This window comes from Talpa europaea (assembly GCF_964194135.1).
Source record: "Talpa europaea genome assembly, chromosome: 7".
Classification (NCBI taxonomy): Eukaryota; Metazoa; Chordata; class Mammalia; order Eulipotyphla; family Talpidae; genus Talpa; species Talpa europaea.
The window spans coordinates 120,648,319-120,667,630 of record NC_140074.1 but is presented as its reverse complement, the minus strand read 5'-3'; the positions used below and the strand labels follow the sequence as shown (position 1 = coordinate 120,667,630).

Here is a 19,312-nt window from a genome sequence, read left to right as displayed (position 1 = left end):
TGCTACACTGCAGCTCTGGCAGCGGGTGATGATAATTTAGACATCAGCGCCCACTCGGCGCACTCCCTGCCCCCTCCCCTCTCACCAAGCACCATGGAGACCCAGCCGGTGTGTGCGATACCAGCGATACCAGCGCCTTCCCCTGTAGAGATGGAAGGGGAGATTAGTTCACTCAGGCAGCCGCTTTCCCTCCCCACTCACCCCTGCCAGCCCCCATTTTGGGCCCCTGAGCCTCCTGGGGGAGGCTGCAGGCCCCTCTTCCCTTGCTTTGAGCTCTAACAGAAGCTCCTCAGCAGGTTCTTGTTCCCTGCCACCCCCACCCCCAAGGATCCCTGGTTAGGGGCAGCTTGGGGTGGGGAGGGGGTCCAAGTGGGGCGAGCTGTCTTCACTGCAGCTGCCCTCCTGGCCTCAGGCAGGCCTTTTGAAAAGGCAGTGGCAGTGGGATGGTGCCACCTGCTGGTGTCTGGGAAGCAGCCGGGTGGAGGGCTGCTGAGACTCCCACACTGCCCCGGCCCTGGAGGGTTAAGAAGAGAATGGATGAGAAGCATCTCGGCACCACCTTGGTTGCCAACTTCCAGATCATGAGAGCAGCAGCTGGGAAGGAGAGGCCCAGACCACAGTTCTTCCCACTTGCCCCCGCCCACCCCACCCAGTCATTCCTGCTCCCTTTTTCTCAAGACCTAGTTCTCTCATCTTCTGAGAAGCGCTGACAGTATTCCAGGAGCGGTCAGCACCCTTAAGACCACAGAAAAGAGATTGGTAGCTTCAGGCTACACGTGATAGCAGCAGCCACGCAGGAGGGAAGGAACAAATCCAGATCTGGGAGCCCCATTATCCAGGGAGACCACCAACAGCTCCCCAAGCCGGCAGCCAGGCCAGTAAATTTATGAAAAAAAATTTTATTCAAAAACAATGTTTACACAAATGTGTGGCCTATGTACAAAGTACAAAAGAATCCCTCTTGCCCCCACGTTCCTACAGAGATGTTTAGACCTGGGACTCCCCACCCCCTTCAGCTGCCCCTGGCTCGGTGTCAGACAGTCCCAGAGGGTGGAGCCAGGCTTTCTCACACCACAGCCAGCCATGCAGCTGCAGTGAGGCCTATTCCAGGTTCCACTTCCCAGAGTGGAACAAAATCACCTTCATGCCTCGTCCCAGATTCCAAAGGCCCCCAGCTAGTGCCAGATGTGCTGCTTGTCTCTCGTTGCAGGTTTTATCCAGGAGATGAGGGGATCAACCCCACCAGTCTTGGGTCTCTGTTCACCCACCATGCCCTAAACCGGTCCTTACCTTCTCTCCCGTCGCAAGGGTACTAACACAGGCAAGGAAGGCAACTGGAGACTGGGTGGCAAGGGAGGGGATGTTGGGTGGAAAGAGATGGCACTAACATGGGCAGTGGCCTCATGGATCTGAAGCCCAAGCCGCCTGGCGAGAGGCCAGGAGGCCAGAAAATCTTCATACTTAAGAGTTCCTGTGACTGGGCAGAATCAAATCACCCACTTCTGCTGCATTAAAGTCACGGCGATGGCCTAGATGAGCTCTCAGTTAACAAAAAGCTGGAGTCCATATTCATTAAAGTATAAAATATTCCTCAAAACTCAACCCCAGCCTTCCTCCTGAGGGAAAGAATCAATAGACCAACATGCGTGCTCGGGATCAGCTGCACACGCATAATGCACATGCACAATGCACAAACACACATTTGGGAGGCAAAGCTGCTAACTTAGGAGTAAATCTTAAGCTCAGAGAGGCTGCCTGTCTTCATCGCTTCTTGAATAATTTCATTCAAATAGCGGCTGAGCAGACAAAGGCCCTGGCAGGAATAGGCTGGCAGGCATCGAGTACTTGCAACAGCAGAGGCAGCACCATCTCTCCTGCTGCAGAGGCAGGCCCAGCGGGCTCCTGGGTGGCCTGGTTCTGGAGGAAAGGCAGCCATGGCTGCTGTAGCCACACCCGGCACACCCGATATGCGCGCGCGCGCACACACACAGGCACACACACAGGCACACACAGGCACACATCACTGTGCTGCTGGCAGATGACACCTAAGTGCACAGCAAAACTAAGACCACGATTAACCCGAACCCTTCACATTAAGCATTATTTCCCCGGAGAAGTGTAGGCTCCAAACGTTCAGGACAGTGAGCCTCTGGCCGAGGTGAAGAGACCAGCAGGCGGGGAGAGGCGGGGGTCCAGGCTGTCGATCGGGCGGCGCAGGAGCTCCTCCACGTGGCGCGCCACGTCCATGGTCTCGTCCAGGTCGAAGTCTCCATCTTGGTCCAGGACTGGGTCAGGGCTGGTAGAGAGGGGGATGTCACAGGGGCCAGTGCTTCCCAGTCGTTGCCTCCTCCACACTCGAGCCAGAGCTCATGGGAACAGGACCAGCTCTGGCTGGGCCCCCATGCTGTTAGTCACGGCTCTTTGGGAGACAGCTGAGTTCTAGCCCTATCTCCCGCCACCTCATTGAGTGACCTCAGGGAACTCACGGCCTTCTCCCTGTCCTCATCTGTAAGACCAGGTGACTGGGTCCTGACCTCTACCCACCTGTAACACTGTTCCGGGAAATCCTAGGCGCCATGCACTGAGTCCCTACCATAGTCGCGGCCTTTAGCCACCCCCATTCTCACGGACACCTCTAAGGTAGGTGTTTACTCCACTTTGTAGAGGGGGAAGCTGAGGCTTAGCCATGTTAAAAAAACTTGCTAAGGGCAACCTGACTGGTAGGAGCCGTTGGGATGGGAACTCTGGGCCATGCCTCCCAAGGCTGCAGTCATCCCACTGCAGCTGTGTCTCTCAGGCACCCAGACTTCCATCCCAGGGCACCCAGAGCTCAGAAGAGAATTTTCTACCCTGGGATTCCAGAAAGGAGAAATTGAGGCCCCGTTTACAGCAATACCTAAGGACAGCCACCTCATTAATAGCCCCTATCAAGCCCTGACAATAGCCTCTCCTGTGCTAAATGTTCTACTGTCCCACTTTGACTGACCCCAACCCCATAAGGCAGGTATTCTTGCCTCCACTGTATAGATGAGCAAACAGCATCAAAGAGTTTCAATGATTTCCCCAAGGTCACACAGCTAGTCGGCACCGGAGCACCTTAACAAGCTGATCTCACCCTCTCTGCACCCAGGCATGTGCTGGAGCCTAGGCCTCAGCCGAGTGGTCTCTGACCTAAAGGACCTCTGGATTCCTTTGCCCACCCACCCCTTGGGTTCCAGCCTGAGGACAAACCCCCAACTCCTCCCCACGGAGCCCCAGGAGAACACTTACTTTTGTGGGTACATGTTAAAGTGAGCTTGGTTGCACACGGCTGGGGAGGGGGCCTGGTCCATGTAGGTGGCGCTGCCCCCCGCAGAGTCTGCAGAGGCATTTACAAACCTGCAGGAGGAGGCAGAGCAGGGCCTCAGCGGCCTGGGGCGGCAGCTCCCCTGGGGAGGGCTCAGGGGGTCTCTCTGTGTCTCTTCAGGGTACAGAAGGACAGAGTGCCCCACTGGACCAGGGGTTCTGGCTGCAGGAGAGGGGTCCTGGGTGCCAGCCCCCATTGTGACCAAGCCCAGCTCCTGCCCCAGGGCTGAGAAAGGTTTGGAGGGAGGGGACACGGTCTTGTGGGCCCATGGAGGGGCGGCCATGGGGGGAGGGCAGGCCCAGAGCTGGACCCGGACACTTACTCAGGGACCACTTGCTTGATCTGCGGCTTCACGTACCCGTCCACTGCTTTAGCTGCCGAGGAGAATGGTGATGAGAACCAGTCTCTGGAAGATCCCGGGGGAGGCGGCCCACCCCATGCCGTCTATCTCCTCCCCACATCGACATGGGGCTTCAGGGCTGAGATTTTGCACGGAGTTCCAATAACCATCCTTGGGTGGACCCAGCCGAGGGTATCCAGACCCCTGGCTCCTCTCTCATCACCCCTCCTTCCTCTCCTGGCCATTTGCTTTCTCAGCTCTGCCCTCACCCTGGCCCGGGAGACAGAATCTACAAGGAAAAACCCAACCAATGGATTGGAAATGAGCGAAGAGGAAAAGTCTGTCCATTTTGTATCCTACATTCAACTTGGGGGCAAGTTTGAGGGTGGGACATGGTGAGAGCATTATCTGTGGGTTTGAAGCACCCCGACCCTCCCCCAGCACTGCAGCCGCCTCCCCCGCGGGAGCAGACGTGAGAACCCAGTTATCGTTTTGTTTTGCAGAAAAGAAAGATGGGTCAAGCTTTCGCTTTCCCTCTCCTCAACCGTCAGCCTCCAAGCCCACTCTGCGCATTTTGCACCATCCCATGGGCCAGACCCCCCGGGGGGAAACAGCCCTGGGCTCTGCTCGGGGGTCCCTGCGGCCTCTCTGGGCTGAGGAGGCGGAAGCTTCAGGGCAGGACACACCGAGCACAGGAGTGTAGTACTTGGAGAAGACCTCGTCCTTGGGCCGGTCTGGGAACACGTAGATGAGATAGCTCAGGTCCCCCAGCCGGTCGGCCAGGGACCGGATAGAGAAGTCCCGCGTGGTGAACGGCTTCAGGTTCCACAGGTTGCGGTCAGCTGTGAGAGGAGGAGCTTGTTTGCCGCCGACCTCGACAAGGTTAAGTGCGGGGGCTTTCGGGCAGGCTTGCAGAGACAGCGGGCATATCGCGGCTGGCACCACACCCCACGCAGTGCCCGCAGCACAGGGCGCGGGAGCAGAGCCCACCGGGCCAGGCCGGGGCGGAGGAGGAGAGCACAGGCGTTAGGTTCTCCCAAACGGGAAAACGAGAGAAAGGAAAGGCGCTTCTGACCAAACTCTTTCCATATTCTGAACGCAGCTCTTACCTTGTGCACCATGGAAAGGCCTGGGGAGCAAGAAAATAGGGGATGGGGCTGCAGGGCCAGTGTGGGCAAGAGAGGGCACTTACGAGAGTCAAACTTCCAGGCAATGGTGATGCCCCCGATTTCGGAGTCGCTAAAGCGCAGCAAGAAGGTCCCATCAGGCTTATTGATGAGCAGGTCGTGGGCCTGTTGCTTATTAACAAAACCTAGGATGGCCCTGGGTACACGGAGCAGAGTGTCACCGCTGGGCCGGCAGCCACCCTGAGCCACAGCCATCCCCCAACCTCCGTGCCCCCCACTCCTCACCCGTCATTCCAATGGGGCTTATGATGCTTCTTCAGCACCTCCATGACCCCATCGAACCATTGCCAGAAGGTGTAATTCCAGCCCGGCAGGTTCTCCTGGAAGCCCCCCCAGGAGCCCCGAGTCAGCTTGTGCCCGCTTATCACAGGTGGCCCAGGACACAGTCAGTGCCCTTGCGTCCTTGCCCAGGCCTCCCGGCTCCTCACTCTACGTATCCCACACTCCAGCCGTCGATGAGAGGGGTCAACCCCCAACCCGTGTCCTGGGGGTGGGAGAGCTCCTTTGCCTCCTGCATCTCAGACACACGCTCCAAGCCCATCCCTCTGGGTGGGGGTAAGAGGAAAAAGTTGAGCTGGATGAGACCTCCAAACTCATTCCTTTCATCTGACAGGTGGGGAAACGGTGGCCCAGAGACAGGGAGGGGCCTGGCGAATGAGCTAACAGCTCTGGTGTAGAAGCCAAGCCCCTGAGCCCCAGCTCCAGGTCCCTCACCATCTTGCTTGGGCTCTCATGCTGCCTCCCTTCCTTGGGGTTGTAGGAGAAGGCCCTGGGGCTCTGCTGGAGGGCGGGGGCGGGACAGGTGTCCCCAGGCAGGCTCCAGCCAGGCGCTCACCCTGTTGAATTGGGACCAGGACACCGACATGCTGCTATAGTCCTCGAGGTGGCTGCTGCTGCTGTTGAAGAGCTTCTGTGCCAGGAACACGAGGTTCTCCTTGGTCAGGCCCCGGTTGCTCTGTACCTCGGCCTTGAATTTCATGTTGAGCGCGTCACACAGCTGCGGCCACAGCACTTTGTCAGGCACGGCGAATGGCACCCGGCCCTGGGGGAGAGAGGAGGAAGATCCAGGGCTTTGGAAATACACACAGCAGAGACAGAGATGGCGGGTGTGGGGGCAAGAAAGATGTAGCAGAGGAGGCACATGAGGGAAAAGAAAGGCTGGGAGCAGGACAGACAGAGGCCACGCAGGGACAGACCCAGCCCAGGGACTGGGGGCAGAGATCTGAGACCCAAGACCTGAGTCTCGAGCCCCAGATGGGCGGGTGCTCCCTCCAGCTGCCCCTTGCCTCACCTCACCTCAGCTCTGGTCTGGTCCTGGGGTGGGAAGAACCACTCAGCAGAGGACTGAGGATTTGGGGCTGACCTGAAGGGAGCCCTGGGGCCTGGGGAGCGTCCCTGGGGTCCCCGACACTCACCGGCTCGGCGAAGGCGTTGTCCCACAGCACAGTGGCAGTAGCATTGTGGTCCTGGCTGCCGTGCACGATGACAACCACGGGGAGGGACAGGGTCTGTGGGGGTCATGGGATGAGCATGGCGGCCGGAGGAGCACCCCATCTTGGCCTCCACTCAGGCAGGATTCCCGACCTCATTTCTCACCCATAATCCCAACCACAGGGCCCCTTCCAGAAAACCAAAGCAAAAGCAAACAAAAAACCCACAGACATCTATTTTCTTGGTCCATCGCCCAAGTTCTGTGGGCTGGTGCCAGGTCAGGGAGAACAGGCACCAGCAGAGAGAAGGTGGAGTTCTAATAGTGTCCCGGGGTACCTGGTGTCACCCCAGGAAGACCAGAGTGCTCTGGCTCTCCCAGACCAGCTGGGTGGCCTCAGGCAGGTCGCTTCACTGACTGGTGGCCCTCGGGGAAGGGGGAGCAGGGCCTCACCTTCACCTGGAACACAAGCTCATTGCTGCCAACACTGAACTGAGACTCAAACAAGACCGTGAACTTCTCCTCCGTCACGGACTCTGCGCCCCGCCGGTCAGCGCGCTTAATCCTCTTCAGTGACTGCAGGTGGAAGCCAGAGGGCAGAGAGACCATGGCTGGTGAGGAGGGTCAGCTCTGGTAGGTGGTCCCGCCAGAGCAGGCCCTTGTCCTCACCATGTTCCTGAAGTGGGCGCTGAGGGTGCCGGTGGCCTGGTGGTACTCCATCACACAGCAGTTGTTCAGGATCTCCCCGCTGCACTCGCTGCAAAGGAGGGGGCCCAGCTCCACAAAGGCCCCGGACCGGTGCTTGTGCTGCCAGCGCCGGGGCTTGGTCATCACCCAGGAAGCCCCGTCTGCAGCCCCTGCCCCTGCTCCCCGGGTATTCCTCTGTGTGTCTCTGGACTTGCTCATAATCAACCGGGGAGTACCCAAGTGAAGTCTTGGGGGGCGGGGAGGAGGGGTTCTGGGTCTTCATCATTAGGGTAAAAATTCCCTGGGCATCCAGATGGATGTGGGCATCTTGGGAGGACTCGGGCAGCCTGCACAGCACTCTAAGTACAAATCACGTCTGTGACCCACAAGGATCCCTGTGATCTGTCCTGACCACTCCTATCCTCGCTGAATCTCCACTCAGTAGCTCCTAAGAAAGTTCTCCCCCCACCACCATGTGATGTGGCAAGGCCATTCCAGACACAATGACATCACTCAGTTTTAATTTTCTTTCTAAGTCTGTCACTTTGGGAAACTGCCTTATTTGCTAAAGCACGTGATGGTCTATTGCTTGGCCCCAATTCAGGCACCACGTGAAAGCTACTTTGTCTTGGTCATCGTGTGCCCAGACACTCAGGACACACTCATTCACTCCCTCACTGGTTCATTACTGCCCACCGTGTGGAGCGCCTGCCCTGAGCCCAGGACGCCATGCTGGCCCTCGACCACACCTTGTCCTCCTCCAAGACAAAGTCCGTGCTCCCAAGAGGCCTTCCCTGTCTATGCCCTGACACTTGCTACCTGCAGAATCATTGCCATTTCTGCTCCACTCCGTAGTGGCCCATGTGCACAGCGCCCTACATGTCTCCCTTGTCACCAGCAGCAATCATTTCTCATGTCTGCTGGACAAAGACAGAGCAAAGTTTCATCTGGCTCACAGAAGTGACCCAGTGTTATCACAGTCCTGGGACACCCAGCATGGCAGGAACTGGAAATGGCCTTAGGACCTGAGAGCACAAGGAATGACTAGACAGCAGGACAGACAGAGTGCCCTGGAGAGACACTGGCCGTGCCTGCAGGACGAGAGCAAACAGCTGTAGGGAGGGAAGCCGTGCTGTACCCAGCCACAGGATGGTCTGTGACGGCAGCAGGTGCCCTGCCCTGGCACGGGCAGCCGCAGCAGGGGGCACACGTACTTGCGAGTGTTCTCGTTCTTGAGCAGCGACTTGGCCTGCTGCTCGCTGATGATGGTGGCCTTCACCTGGGGCGGGTTCATGTGCACGTTCAGCTTCCCCCCCACCAGCAGGCGCACGGTGGCCGCAAACTTGGTCTGGGTCTTCAGGACCTGAGGGGGCTGCTTCTCGATGATGAACGTGCTGTGGGGACACGGGATGTGCTCAGGGACTGGCCTCCCGGCCCCCACCATGGTGCTCAGCTGGAGAAGGAGGCAGTGAGGGTGGGTGGGCAGGGAGTGAGCTCAGCAGCCGGCCTGGGCTGCAGGGAACAAGGACCACAAGGAGCAGCCGGAGCAGCGGGGCCGGAGGCCATGAGGACGTGAGGCAGAGACAAGGCTTCCAGCACAACTCTGGGCTCCCATCTGCTGCCCCCGCCCTCCCAACACCGCCCACATGGGGCTGCCCTCCCCTGCGGGGCGCAGGCCAGAAGCAGCCATCACCTGGTCACCAGGGCTGAGATGATGTCCGTGATGGTGGCGTTGACTTCCACCAGCATCTCCTCCACTGGGCCGGGGATGGGCAGCTGCTGGCAGAGGTGCTCAGCTCTGCGGATCTGCTGCCGGTTCTGCCAGATGATCTCGGCCAACTTCTCACACCTGCACGGGGACCCCAGGGCCAATGGGAAGGTCACTGGCTCCTTCTGTCCAGGCCCCAGGCCACAGTCTGGGAGGTTCCCGGTCTGGAGAAAATCCCCAAAACCCAGCCACACCCCTACCCAGGAAGGCTGGGAGCCTTAGCTGCCTCTCCTAGCCACTGAGCAGAGACAGTTCCCCGCCTTTCAGAAGCAAAATACACGGGAGGAGTGACCCTGATTGGCACCAAACAGCCTGGGCCCTGCCCCATTCACCAGCAGGGACGCGGATCCCGGGGAGGTGGCATGGGATGTGGACACCAAAGTCCATCCCGGGAAGCAGCACCCCTGCTGGGATGAGACTGTCAGGGTCAGAGGGAGCCAGTGGGAAGCAGCGTCAGCAGCTGGAAGCAGCCCCTGAGTGCCTGCCTGCCCTTGCCACCCCCATCCTGCCCCTCAACCCCATGCCCTTACCAGGACTGCAGCACATCCAGGCTGCCCTCAGGGGGCCCTCCGTTCCCGGCCAGCTGCTGCCGCCGCTTCCACTGGATCAGCTCGTCGTCCAGAATGATGGTCTGCTGCTTCCGCAGCAGCTGCAGGGTCTTCTGGTGCTTCTCGGCCAGCTCCTGCGGGGAGGCAGGGGAGCAGGCCCTGCTGGCTCCCAGGTGGCAAGCCTGCAGGCCTCCCTCGGGAGGCAGGGCCAGGCCCAAGCCCCAGGCCCAGGCTGCTCCTCTCCTGAACTGCTGTGCCCCACAAGCCCCCACAGCAAAGAGATGGGCTCTGCCCTCCTCAGGGCTCCACCCTCTCTCAGGCCCCTGAGCAGCTTGGATGTGACCTCCATGCCTGCAGCAGGACACAGCCCCACTTACCACGCGGTACTGCTGCAGAGTCTGGGCCTCGCGCTGGAGCCAGGCCTCTAGGGACACCTGCTTCTGCTGGAGAGCAGTCTCCCGGTTCAGACGGTCCTGAGGGTTCAGCTGGCTAAACTGAGCTAGAGGAAGGGACAGGACACCCACAATGATCATCAGCTGGAAGCCCAACAGAGCCACACTCATCTTTCTGGAAGAGAGACACTCAAGGGACCCCTCTGGCCAATATCAGGTCAGGAGACTGTGGGCCGAGGGTGCAGAGAAGAGTGGGCTCTGCTGCTGGCCTCCTAAACCTGAGCTCCCCTCCAGGGAGTGGGGAAATGGCAGCTTGTGGGTATAGCTGAGAAGGATCCTACCCATGGCCTTCCCCCCACCAAACACACAGCTGGCCGCCCAGCTCTCCTCACACCTTCCAAGGGTCCAGCTTGGAGCCACATCGCCTAGTTAGCCCTGTGCCCTCACCGTTCACTAGTGGTCACCTCAGGCAAATAACTTCCCTCTCCTGTACCTCAGTTTCCCTGTGTGTAAAGCTGGGGAATCATGGCACCTGCCTCAGGCACCTGCTGTGAAGATTAGCAGCTGATGTCATGGAAAATGTTCAAGAAACTGCCTAACACAGGTAAGGTCTATGTGAGAGTTAGTCCTAGTGGGCCATGGGCAACAGGATGAGGCCAGGGTGATGGACACAGCAACTGCCCCCGACCTCACTTAGCAGAGCCCGTTTGGGGCAGGCCCTGCTGCTGCCTGCGCCCCGATTCCTCTCAGAGAAGAGGGTTTCACCAGCTGCCAGAAGGCGCCTGACATGTTTGTCCAGGTTGGGTCACTGTGAGCTCAGGACACCAACTAGGGGGACAGAGAGAGTCCAGGCCATGGGGACACACAGCAGCAAGAGTCTCTCAGGAAAGTGAGGGTGGAGGGAGACGGCCTCTTTCCACACCAGCTGTCAGGAATCTCACCAAAGTCAGGAACGGGCAGTTAGTTTGGCTTCAATGCCTTTTTCAAAATATCTATCAGGAGACACTTAACTAATAGGGCACACAGAAAGAATAATACAAGGAAGACCTGTGTGTCACCAACCCCATCTAAGAAACCAAACATTTCCACAGCTGAAGCCACCTGTACACTCTCCCCTGTTTGCAAACCCATTCTTCTCTCCGAAGGTAACTGGTATCCTAAATGTTTTGCCCAGTAAACTTTTTGAATGGTCTGCAAACACTGCTGAGTCAAGATATTGTGAGCGTCAGCATGACCTGGTCAAACTCCTGGCACGCTTCTGTGGGCCATGTCACACTGACCCAGACCCTGCCCTGTGGACGCACAAGCTGGGGCAGATGAAAACAACTCCTGCTCTTCCCAGAAATACCCAGAAAAAGGGTGAGGAATATGGTTCTAATGTCAGTGCAGGAGCCTGAACAGTGGGAGTATTGTCCAGCTCAGAACACAGTAGGGTGATCTAGACAACCACCTGGGCAATCCTGTCACTCACAGAGAAGTAGTGGTGCTCCCAACACCAGGACCCCAACTCTCTATGCAAGCTGACGCACTCCTGGTAATTTGCAAAAACTTCTGGGAAGGAAGCCAGGAGACATGAGGCAATTGCCTGCTCCTTTGGAGGGAGTTGAGTCTTCCCTTGCACAAACATATCAATAGTCTCTCCGATTGTTGAGATTAAATTTACATCGTATCATGGGCACAAGCCTTAACCAGAATCCAAACCTAAATCCATAAATAGGAAACAGAAAACCCAAGAACAAGATCATTAATTCCATCAACCAGACAAACACCTTAGGCAGAGATAATAGCCTGAAATCTTCTGTTTCCTGATGTAGTAAGAGAGTTAACCCTACCTGAGCTCAGGCTAGGATAAATTACAATTGGAGGAAGACATGGTTGGATTCTCTCATCAAAATTACTCAAAGTGGGCCTCCCTGGTGGCGCAAGGGGTTAAGCACCGCACTATGAAGCAATCTGCAGCCTCTGCAGCACGAGTTCAATCCCTGGCTGGCCAGAGAGCAACTCACATGGTGCAGCAGACCTCTCCTGTCTCGCCTGCTGCTTCCCTCAGCAGTGTTTTTCAGTCAGACTGCCAGTTCTGTTCCCCACTCTGTCTCTGGTGCATCCTCTCACCCCCCCCCATACCTCTGGCCTGTACCCCAGTTTTTGATTGCATAAATAAATCTTTTTTAAAAAATTACTCAAAGCTACTGGATTCAGGCAAAGTGATACTGTCCAAGCACAACAGACACTGGCAGGGCAGGGTTGGGAGGAAAGTTTAAATAGTTCAATTAAAAGAGAATTGTAAATAAAATTTTAAATAATAAATATCAGAATGAAAAAAGGACAAGAGGAACAAAAACTAAGAAGGGACAAAACAGAAAACAAATAAAAAATAGTAGACCTCAATATAATTGTATTAATAGTAATTATGTTAAATATCAATGAAATAAAAATTTCAATAAAAGTAGAGACTGTTAGAATAAATACAAAAGCAAGACTCAGCTATATGTTGCCTGCAGTTTAAGTTTTAGCAAAAGCATGAATAAAAGATATTCTATGCTAGCTAGAGAAAGAGCCCTTATATTAATACCATATAGACTTCAAGTAAAGAGTATTACTAGAGATTAAAAAAGATATTTCTTAATAAAGTATCACTTGGGAAGACATAATAATCATAAATCTATATGCATCTAATAATGAAACTTCAAAATACATAAAGCAACTAATAGAACAATTAGGTCAAAAATGAGTAAAGACATAGGCCAGTGGTTCTCAAACTGTGGACTGGGGATCATCCTAGAGTGGTCCCAAGGCCCTAAATGGGAGTCCAAGAGTCAAAACTATTTTCAGAGGGTTACAAAACCTTATTAAACTTCTCTCTTTATCTGTTACAAGTATATAGTGCAGTTTTCTAAAGGCTCAAGATATATGATATTACAACAGATTAAAAGTAAGATCTAGCTATCCCTTATTAAATATAACATTAAAGAGATTTGCAAAATGTAGAGCAATGTCACTCTATTCACTAAGTTTTGTACTGGAAAATAAGAGTGTTGGGCTTTTTTATTTGTTTTTTAACTGTACCTTTTATGTTGACATGGACTTTATTACTGCTTTTTTTAAGTGAAACAATTATAGAACATATGTTCTTTTCAAATACACTGCCCAGATATAGCACATGATGGGTCATAAAACAAGCCTCAATGCATTTAAAAGGAATTGAGATCAGGGGCCTCCCTGGTGGCACAGGGGTTAAAGACAGTGCTATCAAGCTCTCCCCAGTCCACCAGGTTGCTAACCCACATGGTGCAGCAGATCTCTCCTGCGTACCCGCTGCTCCCCTCTGCAGTGTATTTCAGTAGATCTGCCTGTTCTGCTCCCCACTTTCTCTGGTGAATCCTCTCACCACCCCCTCTACCCCGCACCTCTGGCCTACACTCCAGTTCTTGTATGCATAAATAAATAAATAGATAAATCTTTTAAAAAAAAGAATTAAGATCATACAGAATATGCTCTCTAACAATGAAATTCAATAATGGAATGAAAATGAAACCAATAATAATATTAAATCCAGAAAAAAATGAAACTCCTAGAATATACTTCTAAAAGTGTTTAGATAAAATAATTAATGAGAAGAAAAATTAGAAAATATTTTAAACTGAATGATAATGAATATGCCATATATCTAAAATCATGTGGTGTAGCTAAAACATTGTTAGAGGGAAATGAATAGCTCTGAATATATATATTGGAAATGAAAGATTGAAATTCAATGACCTAAGTTTCAAGAAGTCAGCAGAAGAGCAAAGAAAAAGGCAGAAACACTTCCTGTTTTTCTTAGGATGGACCAGCATAGCCTGGAGTGGGAAGAAATGGGCCATGTTTTAAGACTCCTCAAATTGCACCTGGAGTTAACTCCCTCCAAGTTAATCTTTCTTTCCTCACACCCTTATCATGGCAGCTCTTGGCAAACCACAGACCTAGAACACAGGAAAACTTTCCAATGTCACTTTCACCTCTCAGCTCTACCACTGAGCTGTGACTGAGGCTCAAGAAGGAAGTTGCACCTCCTCTCAGACTGGTTCAACCAGGGAATGCTTCATCTAAGTCCTCCCTCTGGTCAGGGAATACTTTGTTCATATTCAGTCACTCATTCATTGAGCTACTCACTGAACACCTACAATCCAGGAGAGAATACTGGTTAGTAAAAAGAATTCATGATATGATCTCTAGTTGAAATCCTTATGCTACTTATAAGCCATCTAGACCAAAATATTTGTTCTCTTTTAACCTCAGTTTTAACATCTGCAAATTAGGGATAAGATAGCTACCTTCTTCCTGGAGCTGTTGTCAAGGTTGAATGGAATAATACATGCCAAAGGATAAACCTAGAACCTGGCCCACAGCAGGGGCTCAATCATTAGGAGTCATACTTCCCAGCAAAGTGCTGGGGGAGATGGACAGTGACCCACACCCACTCTGAAGGAGCTCACAGAGCAGCCTCGCTCCATCCTCAAGACACACTGTCCTGCCGCAGCAGCCTCACCCTGGATCCTCAGGCTCTCTTGGTACTGGATGATGAAGTACTCTTGAGTCTGCTGCAGCTTCTTCAGCTCATTCTCTGTGTCCTGCGTGACCAGTCGCAGCTCCTCAAATGTCTGGTTGATCTGAAGGTGTTTCTGGGACATGGCGTCCACGAGACTGCCAGCTGGAGTGGTACCCTGGACACAGTGGGGGAGAGAGCAGACACCGTGAGCCGACCGGGAGGGTGGAGAACCCCGTGGGCCTGATCCTGAGGAAAAGCCAATGCCAGAACCTGTAACTGAATTTTGAGTCAGCAGAAATGCAAACACCATTTGTAAGATCTGGGGGAAAGCAGACAGGTGAGCTGGCAGACTATGGCGTCTTCACAGAGCACAGCACACACTCCGGCCTCCATCAGAGGACCCCAAACAGGCCCGCATATGTCCTCTCTGGAGAAACTAGAACTCAACATGTGCCCGAGTTACCTGGGTTTCCTGCCAATGATGATGACCACACACTTCACATGCACTGACCCAAGGCCACAGACTGTGCCAGAAGCTGGGACACCAGTGGGGGAACAATGGGAACACACTGTCTGTGTCCACCCTCGAGACCTTGTTGTAACTGGGTGAACCTCTCAGAGGCAGTGTCTGGAGATGCCAGAATGAAGTCACAGGGGAGGCACCAACAGGCCTTTGTGGATCCAGCCATGCAAGGGACTTGGCCGGCCCATTCCTTCAACACTTGGCAGAGACAAGGCTAAGTCTCAGGCCTTTCCAACGAACGTTCTCAGAATAAAATCTAGTCTTTTCCACAGTCTCCCCTGCTCCCAATGACAGCCTCTGCCTCCCTCCCCAGCTCCACTGCTGCCCAAATACACCCTCTACAATCTGTTGCTTGAACACACAGCCTGTTCCTGCCTCAGGGCCTTTCTACTTGTTGCTCCATCACTCTGGGACATTCTGGTATCTGTCTTATGTACCACGACATCCCCAAGGTTTCGAGGACATCAGAGGAGATCAAAAAGCTTGCAGGCTGGAAGAAGGAATGATACTCCCTGACCATAATACCTGTGCTGTGGACATGTCTTTCTGAATTGGAAAGGGATTTATGTTGACAGTGACAGATGGCTCTGTGATGGCCAAGTCAAGGGACTCAAGGTTACACTAGAAGACCATCTGTGACCTGGCTTCTGTTCCCCCTCTGCCTTTACCTACCAGGCTTCCCCAGCTGCTCTGACTACTCACAAGTCTTCAGATGTGATGACATGCTCAGGCCTTCCTGCCCTGCCCCCATTGTGACTGGCTCACAACTCATCCTTCCCCCTTCCTTCCTTTCTCTACTGTAGCTCTGACATCGCTTTCCTCCAGACACCCTGCCCGTCTCAGTGGGGTACTGTTTTCTATCTCATCCGACTCACCTCTTAGAGAAGCTACCATTCCCTGGTGCCTTTCAGGAGGGGACCAGGACTTTGTCTGCTTCTTCCGTTCTAGTCCAGCATCAGCTTATAGCAGACCCTCCATAAATGTTAACTGAATGAACTAACATTCCTAAAATCAGTGTCCCCAACAATAAATGAATAATAAATCTGACCCCTGCTCCCAGCACTATATTTTAGCTGTGTTTTTTTATCTATGACATATCAATTCATGAAGTTCATTTTGTTTTATTTCAGAGAACAACTGCATGATTGGCCAAGCAGCTGTTCTGTTCTTTACCATTTCAGAACCTGTTCTGCCTCCCTGGGGCCCCTTTCTCTGTGTTTGCCAGTGTTAGTTCTTCTAACACAGACCACAGCTCCATTTTTCCTCACAGGCCCCACCACAGAACATTTGTTATTTTGACCTCAGCCCCATTTATTGATGGCAAATCTTTCCCCTGGTGATTTGGGATGGTAACTCGGTCATATGGACTTTTCCAGGTGTGTGTGTGTGTGTGTGTGTGTGTGTGTGTGTGTGTGAAGACTTCTTCTTCATTGGTCTATTTGTCTATCCCTGACCATATCTGATCCTCAAAAAATCCCCACAAACTGGGCCTCTCTGATGGAGCAAGGGTTTAAGTTGTAGCCACTATGACGCTATCTGCAGCCACTGCAGCATGAGCTCGATCCCCAGCCAGGGAGCTACCCACATGGTGCAGTAGAGCTCTCCTGCCTTGCCTGCCCTATGCTCCCCTCAGCAGTGTATTTCAGTGGATCCGCCTTTTCTGCTCCCCACTCTGTCTCTGGTGAATCCTCTCACCCCCGCCCCTGCACCTCTCATATGCATAAATAAATAAATCTTTAAAAATAATCCCTACAAATGAAGACCTATTACATTCACCATTTACAATCAAAGAAATCGGCTCAGAGAGATTAAGATTGCTCATTTCACACAGTTAGTAGGTGGCAGAGCCAAGGACTGAGCCAGGAGGTCACCCTACACCTGTTTTTTTTTTTTTTTAAGATTTATTCATTTATGCATATAAATGTTCACTAATACAAATGTTCACTTATACAAGAACCAGGGTATAGGTCAGATGCGCGGGGTGGGGTGTGTGTAAGATGATTCACCAGAGACAGAATGGGGAACAGAACAGGCAGACTGACCGAAATACACTGCTGAGGGGAGCAGTTGGCGAGACAGGAGAGGTCTGCTTGCCATGTGGGTAGCTCCATGGCCGGTGGGGATTGAACCAGCATGGATTGAACCAGCGCTGCAGAGGCTGCGAACAGCTTCACAGTGCTGTGCTCAATCGCCTATGCCAACAGGGAGGCCCCACCCTACACCTGTTTTTGAGACTGCCTCTCACAAGTGTCATGTCTCTTAATTGTTGGTGCTTTCTTTATGCCATTGTTGAGAAAACAGACTTGTATCTGGAGAGAAAGGTACAGGGAGGCCTTCCCAAGCCCGCTGCCCGGACCCATGGACACTCACGTTGTTGGCTTCTCGGACCAGCCTCTGTTCATTGTACAGGATGTGGCGGATGCAGCGGACCAACTCCATGGGGCAGCGGTCATACGTGTTCTGGAAGAATCCAACAGCAGCTGCCAGGGGCCACCTCTGCTCCCAGAACACCCATCACAGCGCCACACCCACCCCTCCTGACCCCCTCAGCTCTCCCCGGGAAGCCTCAGGATGGTCACCAGATACTTCTATCTCTCCTTGACTTGACTTTCCCCTCCTAGACCTTCATATTTGGTTTGCTAGTGTGTTAGAGACCCACAGCTTACAAAGCACTTGCAATCTGCCAGTTTCTTGGACGTTCGCAACACGGAGAACCCGTGACTGAAGCAACACTATCATCCCCACTCCACGGATGAGGAAACTAACGCGGAGAGAGGCTGAGTGCTCGTCAGGAGACAAACAAGTGAGTGGACAGATGACTCAAGGCTCGGAGCATCAAATGCCAAGGTCAAGGTACTTTCCACCATACTCCTGGCCCTGAGTTCCTATTTTATTTCCCTCTTCCGCCCAGCTTTCTCCTGTTTCCTCCTTTTCCTGGGATGAACCTTTTATTTCCCTGGCACAGGACTGCTTGTATCTAAGGACACCCTAAGAAAGACAAGTGAGTCCCAATAAATGTTTGACTGTGATTACCACCTACATCCCATTCCTGCTTCCACAAAAACCTCCTCTCTCCCCTACACTCCTCTCCTACTCCACGGGAATAAGAAAGAAACTACATCTTACATCCACTGGGTTGTCAGAAGAGTCATGATGCATTTTTTTGCTCGAGAAACATAGAAGAAATACGTCATGACTTTCCCGACAACCCAATAACTCCTTCACTCAGGCCTCTTCCTCCAGCTCTTGCCTCCAGGGTAATGCTGTTCCTTTCCCACCTGACTTCTGCAGCTCTCTGAGTTTTAAGAACCCCAAGAGATATAGCTCCTCTCTAGAATCTGTCCATCTTCCTTCTTCCACAAAGAAATCTTGACTCAGTCTACCTCTGTCCCTTCTGCTTGATCGGTTCAAAATGCCATTGTCTCGGGGACAAACATACCTCATCCCTCGCTTCATAAAATGCTAAAAGAATCTGACAGGTTTGCTTTAGAACGAGGGGGTGGGGGAAGTCGAAGCACAGAAAAGTTGCCACAACTCAAGATCACATGGTGAGTCAGTGACCAGGAAAACACCCGGGGTTCTGATGCGGGAAAGAAAAGGCAGAGCCTGCCGTCCTGCAGATGAGCAGCCCGCACCCACCTGCAGCTGCGTGGCGTAGTGCCCCAGCTTGATCTTCAGCAAGAACCCATCTTCCCCCACCTGATGCTCCGCCTTCTTCTGCAGCTCCTGCACCAGGCCCTCCAGGAGCTGGGTGGCTTGGGCTCGGTCCTGGGGGTTGTCCAGGTCGATGGCATCCCTTGGGGCAGGGTTGGGGAGAGAACCTACTTGGGCAAGGCAGTCGGGCATGGAGGGACGTGGAAATCCCAGGCTTGTGACTAAGCGCCTCCCAGAGCCACAGGCTTGTTCCTGCCAGGTCCACAGGCATCAGAGTCTCGAAACATCCCCTCTCCCCTCCCAGGCTCCCATTTCCCTGTTCCCCTTTCCCAGGGACACCGCCCTGCCCCTTCCGCACAGAGGGGAGCGGACAGAACCAGAACCATGCAGAACCACAGAGACCTAAAGGCCAGGGACCTGGAGGCAGGGCCCTGCGAGGAAGTGCGGGGCGGCACACCTACCAGGGCTGGCTCTCAATCCACTGCGCTAGGTAGTGCCGGACCTCGATGGGGAAGTGCTGCCCGTAGAGGACCTGCATCTGGCGCAGGGCATCTCCTTGCAGCTGCTGGGCCTGGATCCAGCGCGCCATGTCCGCTCACCTAGGGCCCCCGGGGGTTGAGGAGGTGACTCCTCCACCCAGGAGCCGGCCGGGCCTGCCCTGGCCCTGCCATGCCCACCCATCCCTGGACCGCAGTCAGGCCAGGCCCCTCCCTTGCCACAGACACGCTTTCCTGTGTGGGAAGAAAGATGGTGTGGAGGGGAGGCCGCCCTTCCCTCCAAAAAGGAACCCGCTGAGGCTTGGGGAGGGGCTCCTGAGAGTCAGGGGCCCTCCCCCTCTCTTCCTCTCCCCTTGCCCCACTGGGGCTTCCCCAGAGGGGGGACAGCTAGAAACTGAAAGAGAAACTTGGTG

At 53.8% G+C, this 19,312-nt stretch overlaps 1 protein-coding gene across 4 annotated transcripts; it reads right to left on the bottom strand.

Annotated features, from left to right (window-relative positions):
- Positions 1 to 2,014: 2,014 nt before the first annotated feature.
- LOC311174694 (signal transducer and activator of transcription 5A) lies at positions 2,015 to 18,991 on the bottom strand (the record flags this gene model as incomplete). Of its 4 annotated transcripts, none has more annotated exons than XM_084239321.1 (18): positions 2,015 to 2,296; positions 3,271 to 3,378; positions 3,669 to 3,735; positions 4,373 to 4,528; positions 4,879 to 5,009; positions 5,099 to 5,193; positions 5,709 to 5,915; positions 6,289 to 6,381; positions 6,756 to 6,878; positions 6,972 to 7,059; positions 8,204 to 8,383; positions 8,683 to 8,838; positions 9,288 to 9,439; positions 9,683 to 9,804; positions 14,226 to 14,400; positions 17,119 to 17,208; positions 18,388 to 18,544; positions 18,864 to 18,991. In XM_084239321.1, the coding sequence occupies 18 exons, from the start codon at positions 18,989 to 18,991 to the stop codon at positions 2,134 to 2,136; spliced, it is 2,391 nt and encodes a 796-aa protein (XP_084095447.1). In that variant the 3' UTR covers positions 2,015 to 2,133. The 4 variants fall into 4 exon arrangements, with proteins under 4 accessions (XP_084095447.1, XP_084095448.1, XP_084095450.1 ...); XM_084239322.1 differs by having other exon boundaries at positions 3,669 to 3,720; XM_084239324.1 differs by lacking the exon at positions 6,289 to 6,381 and having other exon boundaries at positions 3,669 to 3,720.
- Between the last annotated feature and the right edge of the window lie 321 nt (positions 18,992 to 19,312).